The 20,419-nt window shown below is 38.5% G+C and overlaps 1 protein-coding gene across 11 annotated transcripts in view; it reads left to right on the forward strand.

Annotated features, from left to right (window-relative positions):
• The window catches only part of LDB3 (LIM domain binding 3), a 127,004-nt gene that overhangs the window by 48,810 nt on the left and 57,775 nt on the right, over positions 1-20,419 (forward strand). For all 11 annotated transcript variants that reach the window (XM_082052327.1, XM_082052328.1, XM_082052323.1 and 8 more), the window contains exons 4-5: positions 5,117-5,192; positions 17,816-17,838. In XM_082052327.1, the coding sequence (XP_081908453.1) occupies positions 5,117-5,192; positions 17,816-17,838 (99 nt within the window). The remainder of the gene's footprint in view (positions 1-5,116; positions 5,193-17,815; positions 17,839-20,419) is intronic.

A 20,419-nucleotide genomic window follows, 5' to 3' on the forward strand; every position in this document is an offset into this window, starting at 1 on the left:
CAAATAACTTATATAAATATTTTTGATACTTGATTCTTTCAAATTGTTATTGATTATGTTTACAGGGAAGAGCTGAGTCACCTCTCAAGACCAGGGTATGGTAGGCTACATATAAGCACTGAATCTTTATTCAGTTCCTCTTCTGCTTTTTGTTAGTAACAGCTAATTCTTTGCTCTAGACTATTCGTTCCATAAGCCATTTTTTTCTGCTCGTCATAAACTAATAAATTATTTTATTATTTGTTTGTTTACCTTAGATTTTTTAACATCTTTCAGTAATTATAAATAAACAATATGGTAATAAAACCATTAATAATAAATCACTATGCTGAACTTGGAGATTTCAAGTGAGACATGGTATCTGAAGGTTATATACTGTTAAGCTTTGGTCCCTCTGATAATTTTGATGGTATTTCAGCCTCTCACTTTTGATTCTCTAACACCATTCTCTATAGCTAGGCAATCCTAGGTCTGCATAGAGCCAGTTTATTATTTCAAAAATCTCAGCTTTATGCATACTTCCCTCCTTCCATCCTTTCCTCCACAAAATTCTCCAAGGCTTCTTCCCTTTTTCTTTCAACTTCTATCTCATGAGGTTTGTGGCTGCCCCTGACTCATCCCCCTTAAGGGAAAAAGGTTATTACATACTTCCAAACAATTTCAGTTTTTTTGGATAGCAGTTTCCCTTTAGGTTGGTGGCATTTGAGTATAAGAAGTTTTTGTCCATGTATTGCTGTGAGTATGAACATTAGCTCTGGAAAGTATAATTGCCTGTCTTGCAATCTGAGTGCAGCACAGTGCAGGGAAATAATTAACAAATCAGTCATCCAGCCAAATGCTAATATTTGCATTTGCCATTGATATATAGAGAGTAAAACTGCTGATGGAAATACTTTTGCAGGCACAGTTCATATCCTGAGAAAGGGAAAGTAGGTCTCATCCTAGCGTTTAAAGTACTGTGCGATGTTCATGGTTTTGTCTTTGTGATTCTCATGGGAGTCACTAAGACTGTTTGCTGATGTCCCAGGTGAGGCTTAGAGAGTTCAACTGTGTTGTCACAAGACTCAAGATTTTCTGTGCAAGCCTTAGAAACAAGAAGCAGCTTCTATTTGGCTACTTAATTCACTATTTAGCAGAAGATTTAACTGACACCTTACTGGTCTTAGCACTTACTAAATAGACTTAAATTCATAGCCATGAATAGTATTTAGTCTGTCCCTTTTGTGTCCCTTCTCCCCACCCCACTAAATTGTCAGGAATATTATTATATTAAAACAGATATCAGAAGCACAATTCTACATGCTCTATTGTTTTGCATCTTCCGATGTGCTCGCCCACATGACTCCAGAATTACCCCACTTCAATTAGGTGCTAAGTAAAATATGTTAAATATTTTCTAAGCATTTCTAACTCTACTCTGATCTGTTTTATTACCTTTCTCTGTGCTTGATCCTTTTTCATTTCCTAGTGGCTGAAAAATTAAGATGCTCCAAAAGGTATAAATAAGTGCTCGCATAAAATAAAATTAAACTGAAAGCTTAAAAGAAAATAAATGTTGTTTTTAGCTGTCCTGAGAATTAGAAAAGAGAACAGAGACACTGGTGAAGGTATGAAATTTTAAAAATCCACATGAAGATGAAAAAGAGCATTTATCTGTTAGATCCCATCACCTTTCTGCAAGCACAGTGTTGTGGTCACCTGAGGACCCTTTGCAGCCCTTCCTTACACAGGCAGCTCCTCTTAACACAGTTGACTTGTAATGAACCAGTGTTCTGAGTGCAAAGATACCAGGATTGAAGTAAAGTGCTCCTCAATTAAATGTATATTTAGGTAGGTGAGAACAAGTAGAAATTTTGACAGCCATATCAGCAGTACTATATCAAAATTGAACAGCTTTGCAGAACTGCATCCATTTTGGTTTTGAACTTCATTAAGAAAGAGAACTGGTACTGAGGGAGAAGGGAGGTGTATCTGTGGAAAGGAGCAGAATGTTAAAAATATCAGAATGATGCATTTAGTCATCATAAAACTAGTTTGAGTTTTCATTTTGAAATGAGGCTTTTGTTTCCTTTTTTAACTTTGTAAATACAGAACAAAATGTCTAAAAGTCAAAATCAAATGAATTGCTTCAGAAAAGACAGTCTTGATGGAACATTTCAATATCGAATCTAAAATTATCAGAGTCATTTGTGAAATGTGGACTTTGATCCTCCCCTAGCCCTACTAAGCAAGTACAGTCCCTGAGTGTTTGGAATAAAATAATTTTGCAATCAATGGATTAAAAGGTAAACCTGGGGACACATGTTTGCAACAACACCATGATCACTTGAACAGCAAACTTGTGTTGTGGCAGGATTTGATTCATCTACTAAAAAAGGGAGGAAAACAGATGTCCTGAACTTGCAGATTTTTTTTTTTTTCCTGAGGAGTAATGGCTCTTATGTAAATAATCACTTTATTGTCTAAGTACATTCACTTTCATTCTACAAATTGACTTCACCTCTTCTGCCCTTTTCTCTGGTGCAAGCCTCTGTTAAATCCAGCAACTTTATCTTTCTGTTTTTAAGTATCAAAGCTATAAACATCCAGGGCAGGGTTATGTAGGAAACTCATTGTTTTAAAGTAATGTGTTGACAGCTCAGAGTCAGTGTGAAATAAAAATCTTGGTTGGATACTGCTGTGAATGACCAATATAGCTTATCAGTAAGGTGGAAGGAATACAGCTTTTTAATGTCATCTTCTGTGGTCAGGTAATGAGGGGAGAAACACAGACATACAATAAACAACAGAAGTGATGGAGTTGTCTGATAAATAAATTCCTTTGTGCAATACAAGTATTTTCCAGTTACATGTCAAACACGCAGTGTGTGTTGTTTGCTGTACCTTTGTGTGTGACAAACAGTGTTTACAGGGCTGAGCAACTTGGGCACTAACATTCCTGATGGGTGGACAGAGCAGGGGGGACACTGCATCTGCTCTGCCCAGCTCTGGTCTGGAGTATGTCCAGGTGCCCCCATGTAACTCCACAGGAACAACTGTACACAGACAGGACACCAACAGTGTAGCCTCATCTGGGTGTTCCTGCTCCGGCAGGGGGATTGGACTAGATGATCTTTTGAGGTCCCTTCCAATCCCTGACATTCTGTGAGTCTGTCAGAAGGAGGATCAAAATCTCCCCCTAAATCTTTATCTGTTCATACATTTTCGCAGTCAATTTTCAGTAACTCTGACTGTGTTCTGTCCTGCCACTGATTTTTTTTATTATTATTCTTACTCCTTTTTTTGCTGTCTTTCATGATACATGTGCATGTCTGATGAATATGGCTTGTTGTTTCTCTTTTTAAGCTAAAATGGTTGGAGGAAGGATACAGCACTCACTCCTGAGGCAAGATCAGTTAGTAATTCACCTGGGGAAAGTTTGTTCTAGGCAGTAAGTGATTAGCTCTTGTTCTTAGAACTCAAAAGTATATATTTCTCAGATAATTATGTCTAACAGAGTATATTGTGATATATTCATTGTCTTCTCAAACAGCGTTCATTTTCTTAGTATCTCATTGTGAGGTAGGCATATATTACATTGTCTTTGTTTTCAGCTCTCAAAGTAGCATAATTTCCATATTTTCCCAATGGAAATCTTCCAGTTCCTGTAAGGATTACTCCTTTTACCCGGTTTATTGTTTGTTTACTCCTGCCTATGGAAATATTTTTCTTCATGGCAGCTAAAGCTAAATAGACAGCTCAATATGAAGCGAGGAATTAATGCTGGGATTGTCACCATGGATGAGCCCAGTTTCTGTCTGGCTCAGCGTTCTGTCTCTGATAGCTGCCACTGGTAGGTATTTCAGAGGGAAGTGCAACACAGCCCTCAGTAAGGAAATAATGAACCTAATGCAGAAGGTCTTCTTCTGCCAGTCTTTTAAGTTGTGGCATGAAAAACAAGAATCTCTGTGGCTACTTATTTGTACCAGTCTAAAGCAGCCGATGGGGGTTTTTTTGTAAGTATAAATATCCAATCCTTTCTAATCTCCTGCTGTTCTCGTAGTCTCAATGATGTCTTGTAATAATGAGTTTCACCTTGGGTTAACCAAGTACTCTAGGAAAAAATGTTTGTTCTTATCAATTTTATATATGGTGTCTTTTCAATTTCACCTAATGTCCAGGAATGAAGCTTTAGTTCCCTTTTTTCTACCATTTGTTATTTTCTAAGCTTCTGTAATGTCTTCCCTTATTCATCAACAGTCTAATGCAAAGAATTCTGAACGTTTGAGTCACTTCTGCTCTGTTTATGTGCTTTTAAGTAGTTTCATTTCATTTTTTTTACCTGTTCAAATTTTTTTGAAATTTGCTTTTCAAATATGAGAATTCCAGGCATAATTCTGATCTGTGGGCAACACCTCCACAAATACATCTTCACTTACCTGAGCATCCTAGAGTGCTTCAGTTAGCATTTATCACTGTGCTTTATTTGTTATGTTCCAATGAAAGGGCAAACTGTGTGTTTTGAAAGCATTTTAGTAGGATTTATTTATTTATTTGAAATGATCATGTGCATATATTTGTCAAATGCAGGTGAAAGGTGGGCATTTGGAGTGGAGTGTGGTTAACTCAGTAGTTGTCTGCTCCTTTTGAAACTAAATTGTCTGAAATGAAACCCATGTTTCTTCCTGAGGAGAGGTTTAAATTATGGCAGCTGCTATATGGTTTAAACTATTAAATAATGGTCTTTTGAGGAGTTGATCAAGAGGCCTCAGTACTGAAGTTTAGTCTCTGCATTTTAAGACACTCCTGAGTCCCATTTTCCACAGTGCTGCCCAAACCTGAATTTACGTAGTTGCGGCTGATTGGCACCTACGAAAATGCAGCTTGTCACAAGGTACTGGAAAGCAGATGATCTCCCAAGTCAGATGCTGCTTCCATAACTGGTGGCTTTTCATCATTCAAAGAAACTATATCAAACATATTCTCACATTTAAGACCTTTGTATATGAGAATGTAGAAAAAGTCTAGGCTATGCTTGTCTCTTACTCCTGGTGAAACAACTTTTTTGCTTGAAATTAGAGCTGAAAAATAGGAGTCCAGGTTGCTCATGTTTTTACCTTTTTTTTTTGTCCCCCAGATCTAAACGTCCAGTGCCTGTTTCAACCACAGCGCCCAGAATTGACTCTCCCAGGGCTGTAATTCCCCACCAGAAGGTATGTGACGCATTTCTTCTCAGCCAAAGTTAATGCCATATTTATCTACCACAGTGAAGTAAATACCTACTACAGGAAATAGCTTTTGCCCACCTCGAATAAGTAAACATTGAATGAATGCACAGGCAGAAAAGCTGCCACAATGCAATGTATTAGTGATCTGTATGTTGCTAATATCTGATTAGCAGAACCAAAGCATTCAGCTATCCTCTGGTGATCTGGTCTAACCTGTTCTGAGCAGTTTGTTTTCATCTAGGCTGCAAGAGGCTACCAGAGCTTCTCAGAAGAGGCATTTGGTTTTGTAGTTTCTTGGGGAAAACCTTTAGACTGTGCCTCAGTGTATCCAGATCCTAACCACAACTGAAAATACACTGATTTGGAAAGAGGACACTAGGGCATTTGAAAACTTGCATCATACTGCATTCTTGTCACATTATGCAAAAGACATGAGAATAAAAAATAAAGAGGATAAGTCAATTTAATGAAAAACCACAAGCAGCAGAGGAAATGGATGGCTTGGTTTCTGTTGTCAAAGCTTGTCATCTTCCATAAAATAAATGTTCATATTAGAATAAACGGCATACATTGACTGTACCTGGCAACTCATCATCTGTATCTTTGGAGGCACTGAGGAGCAAGGATACCTGAAAGATGGTGTATATATATATCTTTAGGCTCAAGTGCTGGGTAGGACATTTGTATTGCCGATGCATTTAATGAGATAAATGGAGAGAGGAGGTAAAATCTCCATTGCTGCAACTTTACCCCTTCTGTGAGTGCCAGTTTCATCTCTAGCATGTAGTATAAGTAAGAAACACTCAAGATCAAAATATATGGGGAATTAGGTGATGTTCTACTGTTTTGGACAGTTCTGTCTTCCACATGGTTTCTAAACACCATGCTTTCCAAATTCAGAGCTCAGTAGGTAACATCATCCCTGTAACTGCTGCAAACATGTCCAGACTAACAGAGAAGAGTGCACTTGGAGAGAAAAATTTGATTTAATTTTACTTTGCCAAATTTGAAATTTGACATTTATTAGTTGAGACAGAAATAATGTCATTTTGCTGCAGATGTTGTAAACCTTTTGAGAAGGGAAGATTAAATTAAGAATTTATCTTGCCCAAGAGTTGTTTTGGTGATTTTATAAAAGTTGTCTTGGAGAAAGTTATTAGAAGAGTCACCAAACACTACTGTGAAATTCCTCAAACAAAACCATTGGATCCTTCTTTTCGTTATACTGCTGTTCAACTGCACCAGCAAAGTAATAGGAAGGGGGAGAGAGTACTTATTTTCTCTCAAGAACTACACAGAATGCTGTTAGTTTTTAAGGGAGCAGGTAGACGTGTCTCCTCAGAGTCATTCACCAACACAAGACTGACAATTATCTTTTGAGACCCTCAGTAGCGTCTGTGCAGATATGACAGATTTGCTTACTCCCAACACAGGCACGCAAGAGCTTTTAAACATCAGATTCTCACGACTCTATACTAGGTGCGTTTCTTCCCTGCAAATGTAAATTTAAAAATTACTGCTGTAGATATTCAAAGCTGTTTACTACACAAAACATTTTTCTTAACTATCTACCCAAAAAAGAAGTTAACTCCATGCACAGTAGTTTTTGGAATTTTTTTTTAAAGGTCCTAAGAGTGCCTTTGGTATGAAAGCTGTAAAGTCACTTTACTTTTCCTGTTTTAACCCTTCAGAGAGAGATGAGGGTCAAAGGACTCAACCCTTTTTCAGGAGCATGTTGCCTGGCCCTTGAGCATTCTCTCCATCAGTGCTTAGGAAGGTTTGTAGGAGCTGTTGGAAGCAACCTATGCTGAATGGGCTACAGGGAGTACTTGCAGCTGGAAGAGAGATTTACTGGGACCTTTCTGGGGGAAAAGGGTGGCATCTAAGTGAAGGGATGGTGGGAAACAGGGTATCTAGCAGTGTTCAGACAGGTCTCTTAGGTGTGGGATGTTTGGTCCAGGGGAAGAGGCAGCAGTAGAGTGCTGGAGTGAGAGGTCCTTTGCAGGTCAGGAGGAATGACATTTGTGTCACTAGTGTACACTAGTAGGCAACAGTAGTTTTAACTGAAGAAAAATTCTCTGAGGTTGATTTGGAAGGGAAACAAGGCATTGAACTGTTGGAGAAGTCTCAAAATCCAAAGTAAATAGTCTTTACTGGTATAAACAGTGGCATGGGGATGTGGCAATAAGTTATGTTACAGTAAATATACTTTAAAAACAAGGTTTATTTGCTTGTCCCTTTATTATTCCTAGTAACAGTATCTCTGTAGAAATGAAGAATTCTGTGACATGTAGGCAGAAGATGTCACCTCCTCATCACTGCTTGACAGTGTTCAGTCTTTGATGGTTCACATGAAATGAATTCAATTGCATTTCAATAAACAGCAAAAAACTACATTACAAGACAGTAATGACAGTGTTGTCCTCAAACATCAAGAGAAGTTTTTCTCACCTTTCTCTGAGCCAAGGTTAAGGCATGGCAATGTCAGCTAAAAAATCTGCATGCGCAAGTTCAGTGTCTAGTATAAAACATAAATTCTTTTCTACATAATTGCTGATCTGCAGCTTACACTAATTTTCAAGCATGTGTTTCTTCTTTGACTGCTATTGTAATGGTTTTTGTGTTTTAGAAAAACAAGAATACACTATTCTACAAAGGTGTAAGGAAGGTATAAAATTCCCAGAATCTTCACCAGGATATAAATTTTTCTGCATTCCATAAGTAACATACATTTGCTCCTTACTTTCTTGAGCTGATGATACAGGTTCTGCAGCCATAACTATGGCATCAACTGAGGTGTAGGGCTATTATAGGAAATAAAAGTTTGACTGACTTACATTTTCACTATTTCCTTATCTGGCATTAGTCTCAAACTTGAAACAATTTGATTTAGTCAACTTTTGTTTTATTTAGCCAAGTCTTTTGCACAGGTATAGCATAGCTGGAAAAAAGGCATAACTGATGCTGAAAACATTCAAATAAGAAAAAGAGTAAGCATGAGTGCAAGGATTGAAACTAAGCCATCATCAATCAGTGAGTTCCTGCAGCTTTTCAGGGGCAGCACAACACCAGTGAAGACTCAGCTCAGTCCAGTTCACAATGTTCAGGCTGAAGCTTTAAGGCTAAGCATAGCTTTAACATCTGTCCCCTTGCATAAAGGTATTAAGACAGCCTCTTCAATTTTATTAATGTGACTATGTGCTGTTCTGTTTGTGAACCAGTACTGAACACAGTTATTTCAGAGTCCAGTGAAGATCTCTTGTCTCCTGCCTAATTTGGGAGCCTGTGTGGCTAAGAGAAAATAGATGCAGAGATTATTGACTTTTTAAGTAAAGCACAGGATAGAAGAGCTGGCTGAGCCAAACGCCATTTGTTGGATGTCTTTGAGCAGAGTCATTTAATGCTGTGGTGCCTTCATTTCCTTTTTCCTATAAAAGGTTTAGTGGAACAGCTACTACTTGGGCATGTTGGGAGGTCAAATTCATTAGTATAGTGTGCATTCCTGTGCAATCAGCTCTATGTGAACCTGCTTTAGCAGGTGGGTTGGACTAGATATGTCTAGAGGTGCCTTCCAACCCTAGCCATTCTGTGAAATTCTTCTCCCAGAAATGCAAAAGGTGGATAAAGACTGTATGGTCGTAGGAAAAGAGAAATAGAACATGGGCTGTCACAAGAAGAGAAACTGAAAAACTGGTATCGTATCTTCCCATATAAACTTGTTTCTCACATCTCTGATAGATAAGGAGTATTTGCCCTTCACAGGAATTGAATATTTCTAAAAAAAACAAAAACAATCTTTCAGAGTGGAATTTGAGCTGATTCATAGCTTTCTGTCTATTCCCAAATGTTTGAGACTCCTCTGCATTTATCAGTTTTAAGCTCATTCACTGACATTACACTGGGAAATGAAAACACAGTTTTCCCTTCCTAGTAGGGGGTTGCTGCAGGATCACAGCTCTTGCCCAAAGAACGAAGCCCATTGTTCAGTGTCGGAGCCTCCTCTCCTGGTCGGCTGCAGGGCAGCACCAGCCTTGTGCAGATCACAGCGTTTGCTCACTTGTCCAGGCACACAGACTGTCAGACAGGATGGGACGAGAGAGATGGGAGACAGGGCAGCGTTTGTGACTCTTGGCTGTGTTTCATGTGAAGTAATGCTGAGAGCTGTGCTGCTGCACAGTGTTAGAGACCTTCACATTTCAGAAGGGATTTCAGAAGGGATTTCAGAAATGCTGCCTTGATCTGGTTTTGCCACTAAACTGGAGGAAAAAAAAATCCAAAATCTCTTGGTTTATTCCCAGTAGGATATTCTTTGTCAAGAGGAAAGAGCTAAATAAGTTGATTATAGGGCAGTAATTCTTTTGAAGTTATACAGCTGCTCTCTTAGCCATTTTTAGTTTCGTTCCTTTCTCCCCAAATAGAGGGGAAACACCTGCCTTAAAACTACTGTGAATATTAATGCAAAATGGAGGACAGTGACTTGGCAGTGCTGGGTTCCTGAGACGTCTGGTGCTGAGTTACCAGTGTGCTAGTATTCCAGCTAGAAATTGTTTGAGGAGTGAAACCAAAACTCCGTTCATGTTGTAACTGTGAGCAAAATCACCAACCATCATTTTTTATGGCAGTTCTCTAATTTTCCCTTTGCCTACTGTTAGTGTCCAGTAGCTCCAAAACTATGAAAATACATTTTAATTAAGGAAATACCCATCATTCCTCTCATTAGCAGTCAAAACCGATACTTTATAACTAGATCCCTTTGCATGTCCCTTTATTATGTGGTATAGAAAGAAAACCCACAAGAAATTAGATAAAAACCACAGGGTTTTCAAGGTAAAAAGATGTGACTCTAATTATCCTTTTTCTTCTGTGTTGCCTCTGCATTGGTTTTTTATATATATTTGTTTTGTCCCTCTCTGCCAGCATGTAAAACATTTGCACAAGTGGTGACTTAATTTATAAATGTGGCCTTGGACATTTATTCCTCTTTTAAAACACATTTTTCAAGAGAATCCCTGTTTTATCTTTATTTAATGATACTTGGAAGCTTGCAGTAGGCTACTTAAAAGTTGGTTATTTGCTGTTTTTGATGTCAGGGTATAATGACTGAAGTATGTAATTCAAATGTATTAATTTAAAATAAATACTTTGGAAAACGCTTTTAGGATTATCTATTTCTGCAGCCTCAGGCAACTATTAATGCCAGCTAAAATCTCTTCCTGTTTATTACTAAGGGAAATGTTCTCATTTCATTTTATCTGACTTATGTTTTTGATTCAGAACTTCCTAAATGTATTTAATGTTATGATTAATTATATCCTCAGACCTTTAGGGTTTTTTTTTGCAATTAATTTTAAATAATCTGGCCGTATCATCTTGGTTTTTAAATGTAATCTCCCTAAACTTAGATATGCAATATAGAAGAATCCAAGAGGAAAATATTAAATATTTATCTTCCTCATGAACCTTAACATCAAAATCAGTAAATGACATTAATGATAGCCACTACTAGCAAAAGTAGAGCAGCAGAGGCCAAATTCTGTTCAGGGCTATGGTTCACGTAAGGCTGAGAGGGAGATGCCTGTAGGATGTTAACTATGGCAATGGAAGCAGTGCCAGCCCAAATGAAGCAAAATGTCACTGCAGGCCACCGCCTACTCTTGTCCTTGCTTTTGTTGAGGGCTGGCTGTGGGCTCCAGCCCTTGGCCAGATTCCTGTCCCCTGCCTGTCCCTGTCACCCTGAGCCAAATGGCAGCATTACCAATAGGCTCTGACTGGGAGCATTGCAGCCTCTGGGTACCTGTGGTGGCTGCACCTGGTCTAAGTCCAGAGGGAGAGGTGGAAGGGATCCTCCTCCTCTAGCACCAGCGACCTAGCCCAAGTTAGGCTGGACCCAGGATTTTAAGCTTCTGAGATAAACTAGAAACTGATACTATGGCTCTAGAGAAATCTAGAAATTGCCGAGCACTCAAATAGTTTATTGGGTATCTCAGCTATAGATTGTTTTATCCAAAGTGCATATTTACAAACAAAGGGGAAGAACAAAATAGGTACTTTTATAATTCATATAATTATAATTATAAATATATATATATATTAATTATAATCTATAATTATAATAGGTACTGTATAATTCATTATTTTAAAACATGTTCTGATGAGTTCCAGCACTCAAGATTCTAGTTTTGAAAGGCAAACATTAAAGAGACGTTGAAAATAATATTAGGATCTTGCTATTTATATTCTTGTCATTGAGCTTTTAGAAATTAAATAATAAGAAAACTGAGAGTAAAGGTATAAAACACCCCCTTGAAATACAAGTTTGTATTCCTGTGACAAAATTGCCCGTCCTGCATTTAGGCAGAGTTCCAAACAGCACAGAGCTGTGGCCACCATGTGCTGCCCATAGCTGGAAGGAAATGAGGCAATTTAACCCAAAGGGTGCTCTGTGCTTCCTGCAAAGTGCCAGGTACCCTCCAGTCCTGGGGATTTAGATGGTGTTGCACCAGAATGAGCTTGAACTGAAGGGTGTTTTAGCCAACATGAGCCCAGAAGTTTTACATGAAACTTCCTTAGAACTCAGATGACAACTTCCTGCATTGTGTTGCTGAAAAAGCAGTATTTTTCTTTTTTGATCTTACCTTTTATTTTGGTTTCGCTAAGTGGCATTAATAGCAAATCATTTATGAAAATGAAGCATAGTGTGCTGCATTCTTCCAGAATGAGATTTTGGTAGAATGTTTCTATTTTGAGCATCAGCACAGACTTTTATGGGTATAGCTATTGTAGGAGTGATTCCTGTGACTTCGACTGAGACAATAGATCCTGCTGTCCCAGTTAGGAATATTATCTGGGCCACAACTGTAGGATCAAACACCCATCATCTACATCCTGATGCACACATTCCTTCCTGATGCACACAATTCTTCAGAAATGACGTGACGAGATGCATCCTGTGTGTTGAGCGGTGCCTGTTCTCACGTTGGTCTGTTTGCTAACCCTGCTGCATGGCCCCATCAGCATGAACCAGAGCCTGCCCAAGCAATGCGGTGTGTGGGCTTCCACAACTGAAAGTGTACTCGTGGAAAATAGAATGGTGTGGGTTAGAATCATTGCATTTTTATAATAATAGCATTGATTTTTATGTTTGTCTAATATCTGAAATGATTCTGACCTCAAGATATTTTTAAGAGTTAATTATCCTAGAAATTAATGGACAGTGTTGTCTTTAGATAAAATTATTGCTATAAGGTTGGCTATTAGCAAATGCTCTTTTAATGTTAAGCTTTATTTGTTGATTTCAACTAAACAGCAGTTTTAAAATGCCTGAGTATGTTTTGCTTCCCTTATTTTGAAACAATGAGCTTCTTTGTTGAAAATCTTCTCTGAAAGGTTGGATGCTTTGGCCCCAATCAATTTATTGCAAGTTTGTCAGTATGTTTAGAAAGCAGTAATTGCAGATATATTATTTTTGCATGTGTTCTATGATTGCTCTTTTCTTTTTTCTTTTCTTGGCCTGCATGTTTGCTACTACAGGAACCTGCTTGGGAAATCAATGGCAACAGAGCAACCTTCAGTCCTCTAACTAACACGGCGACTGGGCCTATGGGTAGTGTTTTAGCAACCAATGGATCATTTTCAGGCTACCTCAATCAGCAAGAGATCAGCTTTTCAAATAGCTCTTCCTACTTAAAGACTACCGCAGTTAGATCTTCTGTGTCCTCTCAGTCTGTGACTCCTGATATTTCACCTGCAAAGAGCAATCTAGGTTCAAAACTAAGCCCCGTATTGACCGATGGCAATAGTCCTGTACAGCAGCTGAGCCCTGCGAGGCAGTATAACAACCCTATTGGCCTGTACTCAGCAGAGACTCTCAGGGAAATGGCTGAGATGCATAAATTAAGTCTCAACCGAAGGGCTTCGGAAGGTGGACTTCCTAGAGGGTAGGTAACATGGTAAAATATTTAATATTTCAATAAGTAATGAGTTTGCTGGGAAATGAATGTCATAGTACCTACCCTGTTGTGCATTTGTCTGCTTATCATGATTAAGATCTGTAACAATCATTAAACTTTCCAGTACGCCCCCAAAACAAAAATACAGCGCCATTACGGAATCATTCTTGGTCTTTGGTATCTGAATTGCCATATGGATTGGCTACAGTCACACAGCATGAGGAGGAACAATCTGAGTGAAGTACCTGTGATCACCTCAGGGTTCTGCCAAATAATGCATGCAGTCTCATAGAACCAAGGATCACTGTTATAAAAGCTGCTAGAAGACAGGTCTGATCTTTGGTGCTTTCCTAAAGAGAAAGTTCTTTGGCCAGCAAATCTAACATGCTAGTCTACTATAATTCCTTCCTTAGCGTATTGTCTTTCCTATGCAAAATGAGTCAAATCCTCTGGTTTGAACCATTGTCTGTCTCACATCTGTCAGCCTTGCTCTTAACTTGTGTGTATCAAGGAATGATCTCTAGTTACTACCAGGATAGTCTGAGCTCATGCTGACAAGGTTTTCAGTGTTACTGTATTGCAGATCAACTGTTTTATTAGTGGGTTTGTGAAGTGAGGAGCTTGGACTAGAGCACATGAGAAAAAGCAATGAGAAACAGGTCTTCCTAATTTTTCTGCCTTCATTTATTCATTTGCAAACAAATCTCTAATTTGTTTTTAGTGGGTTTTTTTGTGCATTTATTGAAAATGAAGATAAATTTCTTGTTATGAATATGGGAAAAAGTATACTTTTGATGCTAGGGACGTGGCTATATGTAGAAAAACAGAAAATTCAGACAATCTACTCAGGGTCTGATAGTAAACACATATTTTCGTGTACTTTATATTGCATTGCAGGAGCTCTTTGCAAGGGTAAAACCACAGGTTTTTAAGTTGTAGCAAAGTAAGGATATCTTATCATAAAAAGCATATATACATGTTATAGATGACTCATCATAACTCTCTTAAGTGCTTGGCATTAACAATCCTAATTAACTTATCTGAAAAAATCCTATTCTCCCTTCTCCTACCAGATGATAATTAAGAAAAGCAATTAGTGTTTAAAAGAAAATAATTACAGTTAGAAAGCAAGATCAGCAAAATAAACCTCAGAATGCTTCTCTCTTAATTTACAGTTTTCTTGAGGAAAACTAATCCTTGTTTTATTGCAATATGCAGAGTTTCCTGGGAGTACATCTCACTGTCTTTCTCCCACTGTCTTCATAACTCCCTTAACATCTGTGAGGGTGAAGGGGCTGCATTTTGGATGGCTCAGCATTCTGACTGTTTCTTTGTTATCAGAATGACAACACAGCTGCATCCATCGCTCACCAAACTCAATGTGAACCATTCTGTTGATTCCAGAGGTCATTGGGGTAGGACTACATAATATGGCAGCGATTGCTGGGGTGCAGAAAAGGTGTACCTGCAGAGAACACTTCACTGTCTTCACTCTGCTGCTCTTCCATGTTTTGTGTCTCCTTTTTATATACACATTTGGAGCCAAATATAATTCAAGTTCTCTGTTTGTGCATGGCTCTGGCAATACGCTCAATTACAAAGCAAGGTTCTACCTTAGAACAACCATCTGAGATTTTTTTTTTTGAGTTGGAACAAAATTTTAAGGAATTGCTGTCTATCTGCCTTTAATATGTGTAGCAATGATGAACAAATAAGAAAATTTGAGAAATCATCTAAATATTCTGTTAAAAAAATCCAGGCTTTATCCTGCAGCTCAGGAACAACCTGAGAAGATGAAAGAGCCCAGAACCGCTGAGTATGTGTACCTTTTCAGGTAATTCCTCTGCGGCTTTGAGAGTTCTACATCTCTGTTTACATACAGAGAAAACTCAGAGTTCAATAATCTGGTCATTTACACTCCCATCTGAGTGTTACCCATGAAGTGGGGAAAGAACATGGAACCTGGAACTATCTTGGGACTTTGTGTTATCTGTGGTAGTCTTGATCTCATTGTGGGTACATATGAAAAAGTGCCCAAGCAAAGCACTGTGAGCTCTGCAAAATCAGCTCTGGACTTTGTTGTGGACATTCTTATATAGTACAACATCAGATGCTACATAAAGATTGTGACATTCTGGTACTCCAAAGCTGTGAATTTATTCTGCATCCAGGAAGATGCATTTAGCAGTATGGTAGAAGTTATGAGAAAATTCAGGTGTGGGGGAGTTAGTCTTAAGGTAACATTTTGCATTTCAATTTGATGTTCTTTTCACTGAATCATTTAAACTTAATTGTGTGAGCTGCTGATAGAGGTTTAGCTAAACCCTTTGGAAAAATCCTATCAGAAACCTAAAATTAATTTTGAGATTATTTCCTTGACCTGTGGAGAATAACACGGCATCCGTTTCTCTGATGCACCTTTGCATTAAAGCTTTGTCATCCTGGGCCAAGGTGAAAAATACAGAGGTGACCTGTTAAAAGTGTGGAACTTCATGTGCTGAAATCTCTGGAAAGGGGAATATTAATAAACATGAAGAGTGAGTCATGGCCTCTAACATGTGGTTCTTTTTCATTCCAGTGTAAGTTATTTTTTACATTGTAGGTCAAGGGCAGTAAATACCTGTCCCACCACTACGTGCCAGGTGGCTTGGGTTACTGTTTGCTGGCTGGGTGACCTCTGTGCGCAGCAAGTTGGGGGTTTCGTACATCTCCATATTTAGAAGCAACGTGGGGCTCTGATCTGGAGGGAATTTTCTCACCACATACTAAACATAAGGAGAAGCAAAGCTTTGGTCTTTTTGGAGGAAGCTATAATAGCCTCTTCACGTCTGAACAATCTCTGCTGGGATATATGGCTGTTGAGCTGTTCTTAATGTGTGCACATAATGATTTTTATCTTTGAATATGTTTTTATATACGAACAAGTGGTTCCTCTAATTAAGGCCTATTTTAAGGACTGTACTTCTGCCTTCAAAATATTATTTTACGTGTAGAGCAGAGGCCTGGATCAGAGGATTAAAGCAGGCATCAGAGTCCACTTCAGAAAATGATACTATTACACTGTGTTTTGTTATAAATGAGTGCCCAGCTGTCCTGCACATACCTAAAATGGAGATAGGATCACTGACGTGCTTACGGGCTACATCTTGTTCCTAATACTTCTCTACTGATTCCTGTAATAGACTGAGATATTTGGCTTAACGTAGGGTTTATAAAGTTAGCAGAACATTCTCGAATCTGAGAATCTGAAGAGCAGTAAGTGCAGGTGGTGAACTGGGACTGCTTTTTCCATGGAAATGCAGGAATGTGAAGTCTTTACTGTGGCTTTGGCTCATTGGAGATTTTTAATCATGAGAGAGGCAGCTGGATGGGCCAATGCAAAGGGGCTGGATGTAAAAAGAAGCAGAAATATCGAAGGTTGCACAAGGCAAAAGCACTTTGAATGTCACTCTAACAGCATAACGTTAATGTCCAGTATTTTGCATCAGTCCCAGATCCAGAAATGTTAACAACAGTGAGTTGGGGAAGGTTCTGTGCCCAGTTCACTCAACAGCATTCTGTGCAGCTAAATAAGAAGAAATGTTTATTAACTGATCCTAGACTCTCTTCCTTTTTATTTTGCACAAACTACGATGTATCACTCTTCACCCAAGAATAAGAACAAAAAATGGGCATTCTAAGCTTTGAAAACACAAAGTGAAAATAAATGTCATGGCTCATTAATGCTATTCATGCAACCCACAGAAAGTGGTGTTAGCAAATAATACAGCATGACAGTCTAGCACACTTGCTGTTCCTCACTCCCAGCTTTGGCCTGCATAAGCTTATGCTGAGTTTTGAATTGAGTTTCTTTGGAATTACTGTGCGAGCCACCATCACTTCTTGTTTATGGAGTGCAGCACTATGTAGCTTGAACATATGTTTCTTATACTGTGTACATACCAGCTGGAATAAAATTTCCTGATATGGGTATCCAAAAAACCACATAATGCATGAACTTGCTTCATTTCACATGGAATAAATTAGGAGTGACTACTCTGAAACTAATTGGCTTACACCACTGTTGGCATAATGTAGGTGCAGTCAAATTTAGGCCAATAGTTTGTTAAACACAAAGGCATTTTCCTTAGTTTTAGATTTAAAACATATAACAATACATACTTTGGATATTCTCCAGCATATAAAAGACCAAAAAATCAATCTTGCAATACCAGTTCTGAGGGCAGCCTGAGGAGAACAGAATTCATCCCTGAATATTTACTATCTGAAGGAAGAATATAATCTCTACCACTTGTTTGCTGTTTTCAGATGAGAATATACTCTGCAAATGCTTGTTTCCTTTCCCTTCTGCCCCCTACACTTTGATAATAGTACTTTCAGGGATACAGAGCAATAAATTTATGCTCAAGAGTCAGCCAAAATGCCATGGTACCCTACTAAATCCTAGTGGATCACCTGTAATCCCCACATTTTTTTTTCCTTTCTTAATCATGTTGGGGTTTTCAGGCTTACATTTACTTTTTGGTCTTATTTGTAGATGGCCTGAAAAAACCTTTAATAAGCTTTTGTAAATACCTTTTGCCCTTTGCACTCTAAAAACGATTGACCTTTTCTGTGTGGTTGTTTTTGATGTTGTTTGTTCTCTTTTTCTTCTTTTAGGTCATAACCAACACCGCTGCCAAGTTAGTATCACTTCTATGTAGTGCCAAGTATTTGTGTTACGCTGCGTGTGTGTGAAGATTGGTGTCCTGGGGTAGCATGATCCCTCGTGTTCCTGCTGCGTGTGTGCTTGCAAATGGAAGTATTATCTAAAAAATCTTATTGGCACAACAAGAGTCATGCACTGCCGTGGGGTCCAGTGCTGCTCCCCTCTGAGCACCCCACGTGTCCGGCATTTCTCAGCTGTGTTCTAATGCTGCAAATGGAGTTGGCATCTGAGCTTGCTTAGTCCTTGTAAATGCTTCCAGATTTGCCTCTACAGACCAAGTTTAATTCCTCCTAAGTCTTTCAGTAGTTTTCGTGCCTTCAGGATTTGGGGAGCCTTATCTGAGCTTTTTTTGATGTATTATTAGTGGTGTATTTTAGTTTCCAAAGACCCACTTCACTAAAATTCCTATTTGGGTTAGTCTGAGATACTGATATGGAAAAGATCTAAAAAGTTGTTTACTTTAGTAAACATATTTCCCAAATAAGAAGCAGCTATTGATTTGAAAATGTGATTGATCTCCTTTATTTCAGAGTTCACAGGGTTCTCAGCTTTGAACTTTAGTTTTCTAAGGGCAGAGGATTGTCTCTCAATTCCTGCTTTCTGTCTCTGAGCTGAATGTTGCCCAGAAATTGCTGGGGAGTGGGTTAAATTCAGCATAAAATAATTATATTAGTTAAATATCAAATTTAAACTGACAAGGGGTTAGAAGTAGTAGTATACATAAAACTGAAATAATATTTAATGCAGATAATTTTCAGTGGTCTGGCATTCTGTGTTGATTTTAATGAGGTGTGGGTGCGATGTCGTGCAAATGATGTTAACTCCTTTGGAGTGATCTGGCCAATTTACATTGATAATTATTCTGTTACAGTTGTCTCAAAGCAGAAGTCGCATTACAGATGTGTTTAATCTTACTTGCTTTGGGATTTTATTTTTCCTGATCCTTTTCCAGCTTAGTGGAAAAATCTCATTCATTTTGCAGCGGTGCTCTGGCTGTCTCTAGGGCCCTACCTCTGCTCGCTTTGAGCCAGAGCACAGCACCCCTTACAAGCACTAGTATCTGCTGTTTACTTCCAGAGTTATAAAGAAAACTCTGCAGCTGAAAATCTGTACCCTTTTCTGTTATTTGTAGGGGAATCGTACTAACTTCAGTGACAGTTTTGCCTCGGTATGTGTAGTATGACCCTCTGGAAAAATGTCACTGAATTTTAAATAGAATCATAGAATCATAAAATCATTTTGGTTGGAAGAGACCCTCAGGATCATTGAGTCTAGCGCTAAGCCATGTCCCTAAGAACCTTGTCTAAATGCCTTTTAAATACCACAAGTGAAAGTCTAAATCACTACTGCTGCTACCCTTAGGGAAGTTTAGGCTGTTCTAAGATTACTAGCTTTTATTTCTGTAATTGATTGTAGAAACCAATTGCTTTGAACTTTATTCTTTAAAAGTGGCACGTTCAACCTCTCTCTTTCCATTCACACGATCTTCTCAGATCTTGGGTTTGGAATATCAATACTTCAATATATCGCTAGATATACTTCAATATATCAATACTTCAATGCTTCTAACGGTGTGGGGGAATGAGAACACTAAATTCAAGATTTCAAGGACCTGTGTGTTCCTAATTATGATGTGATTGTTCAGGGTATGACAAAGAAAAGTGATACCATTGTTAAAGTGAGGCATGTGCGTGCTGAGAAGTCAAGAGTGTAGCGCCCTGCACCTCTCTGCACATCACCCTTCAACAGATGATGTCAGTGTAATAATAATATTGTCACATTGATGAATAGTTTATGGTGAGACATTTCAAATGTGAAAATGTCTTTGTAAAAAGATTATTTTCACTTTTTGAATGCATAATGCAGCTTCTGGATTCCCTCCCCTGTAATGTTGGTGTGTGTAATGAAAGGCTGTGGTTGTAATACAGCATGTGCATCTTTGTGTCTCTGTTCCTTGAGCATGTGGCCATTGATGTTACAGCAAGTATTCTGAGTGATGTGTGACTGTATGTCTCTTACAGCCTACTACCCATCCTCAGTCAGGGCATCCCACCAAGCAAAAGTCCGAAAATACAGTAGAATCCCTTGGCTTTGCGTGGTTTTCCCTTCTTCTCCATGCTGGGCTGAGTGTTTGAATTTAAAGCTCAGACACCCTTGTGGGCAGCCCATGGCAGACAGGCACACTCTTGGTCCCCTGCCAGCCAGAGAAGCTGTTGTTCAGTCACATGAAAAAGTTCAGCCAAAGGCTTAGTATTAGTTGATAAACTTATGCTGTAATGGTTTTAAACTGAAAAGGAAAATTGTTTAAATTGAACAAAATTATATTTTTCAGAATATATATATATTTTTTTTTTTTTTTTTTGGCAGGGGGGGAGATATATCCATTTCCAGCTTTTGCACTCAGTTCAAAGTGAAACCTTTGTGAAATATCCATTATTTCCCAAAGGATGGAATTTTCACTTTTGCCCATATATACTGCTGGCATCCTCCTGCTGCTGGCAGACAAGAGATTCATCTCCCATAGGTTAGAGAAGAGCAGCTACTTTGGTGACTGA

This window comes from Streptopelia decaocto (assembly GCF_964273445.1).
Source record: "Streptopelia decaocto genome assembly, chromosome: 5".
Taxonomy (NCBI): Eukaryota; Metazoa; Chordata; class Aves; order Columbiformes; family Columbidae; genus Streptopelia; species Streptopelia decaocto.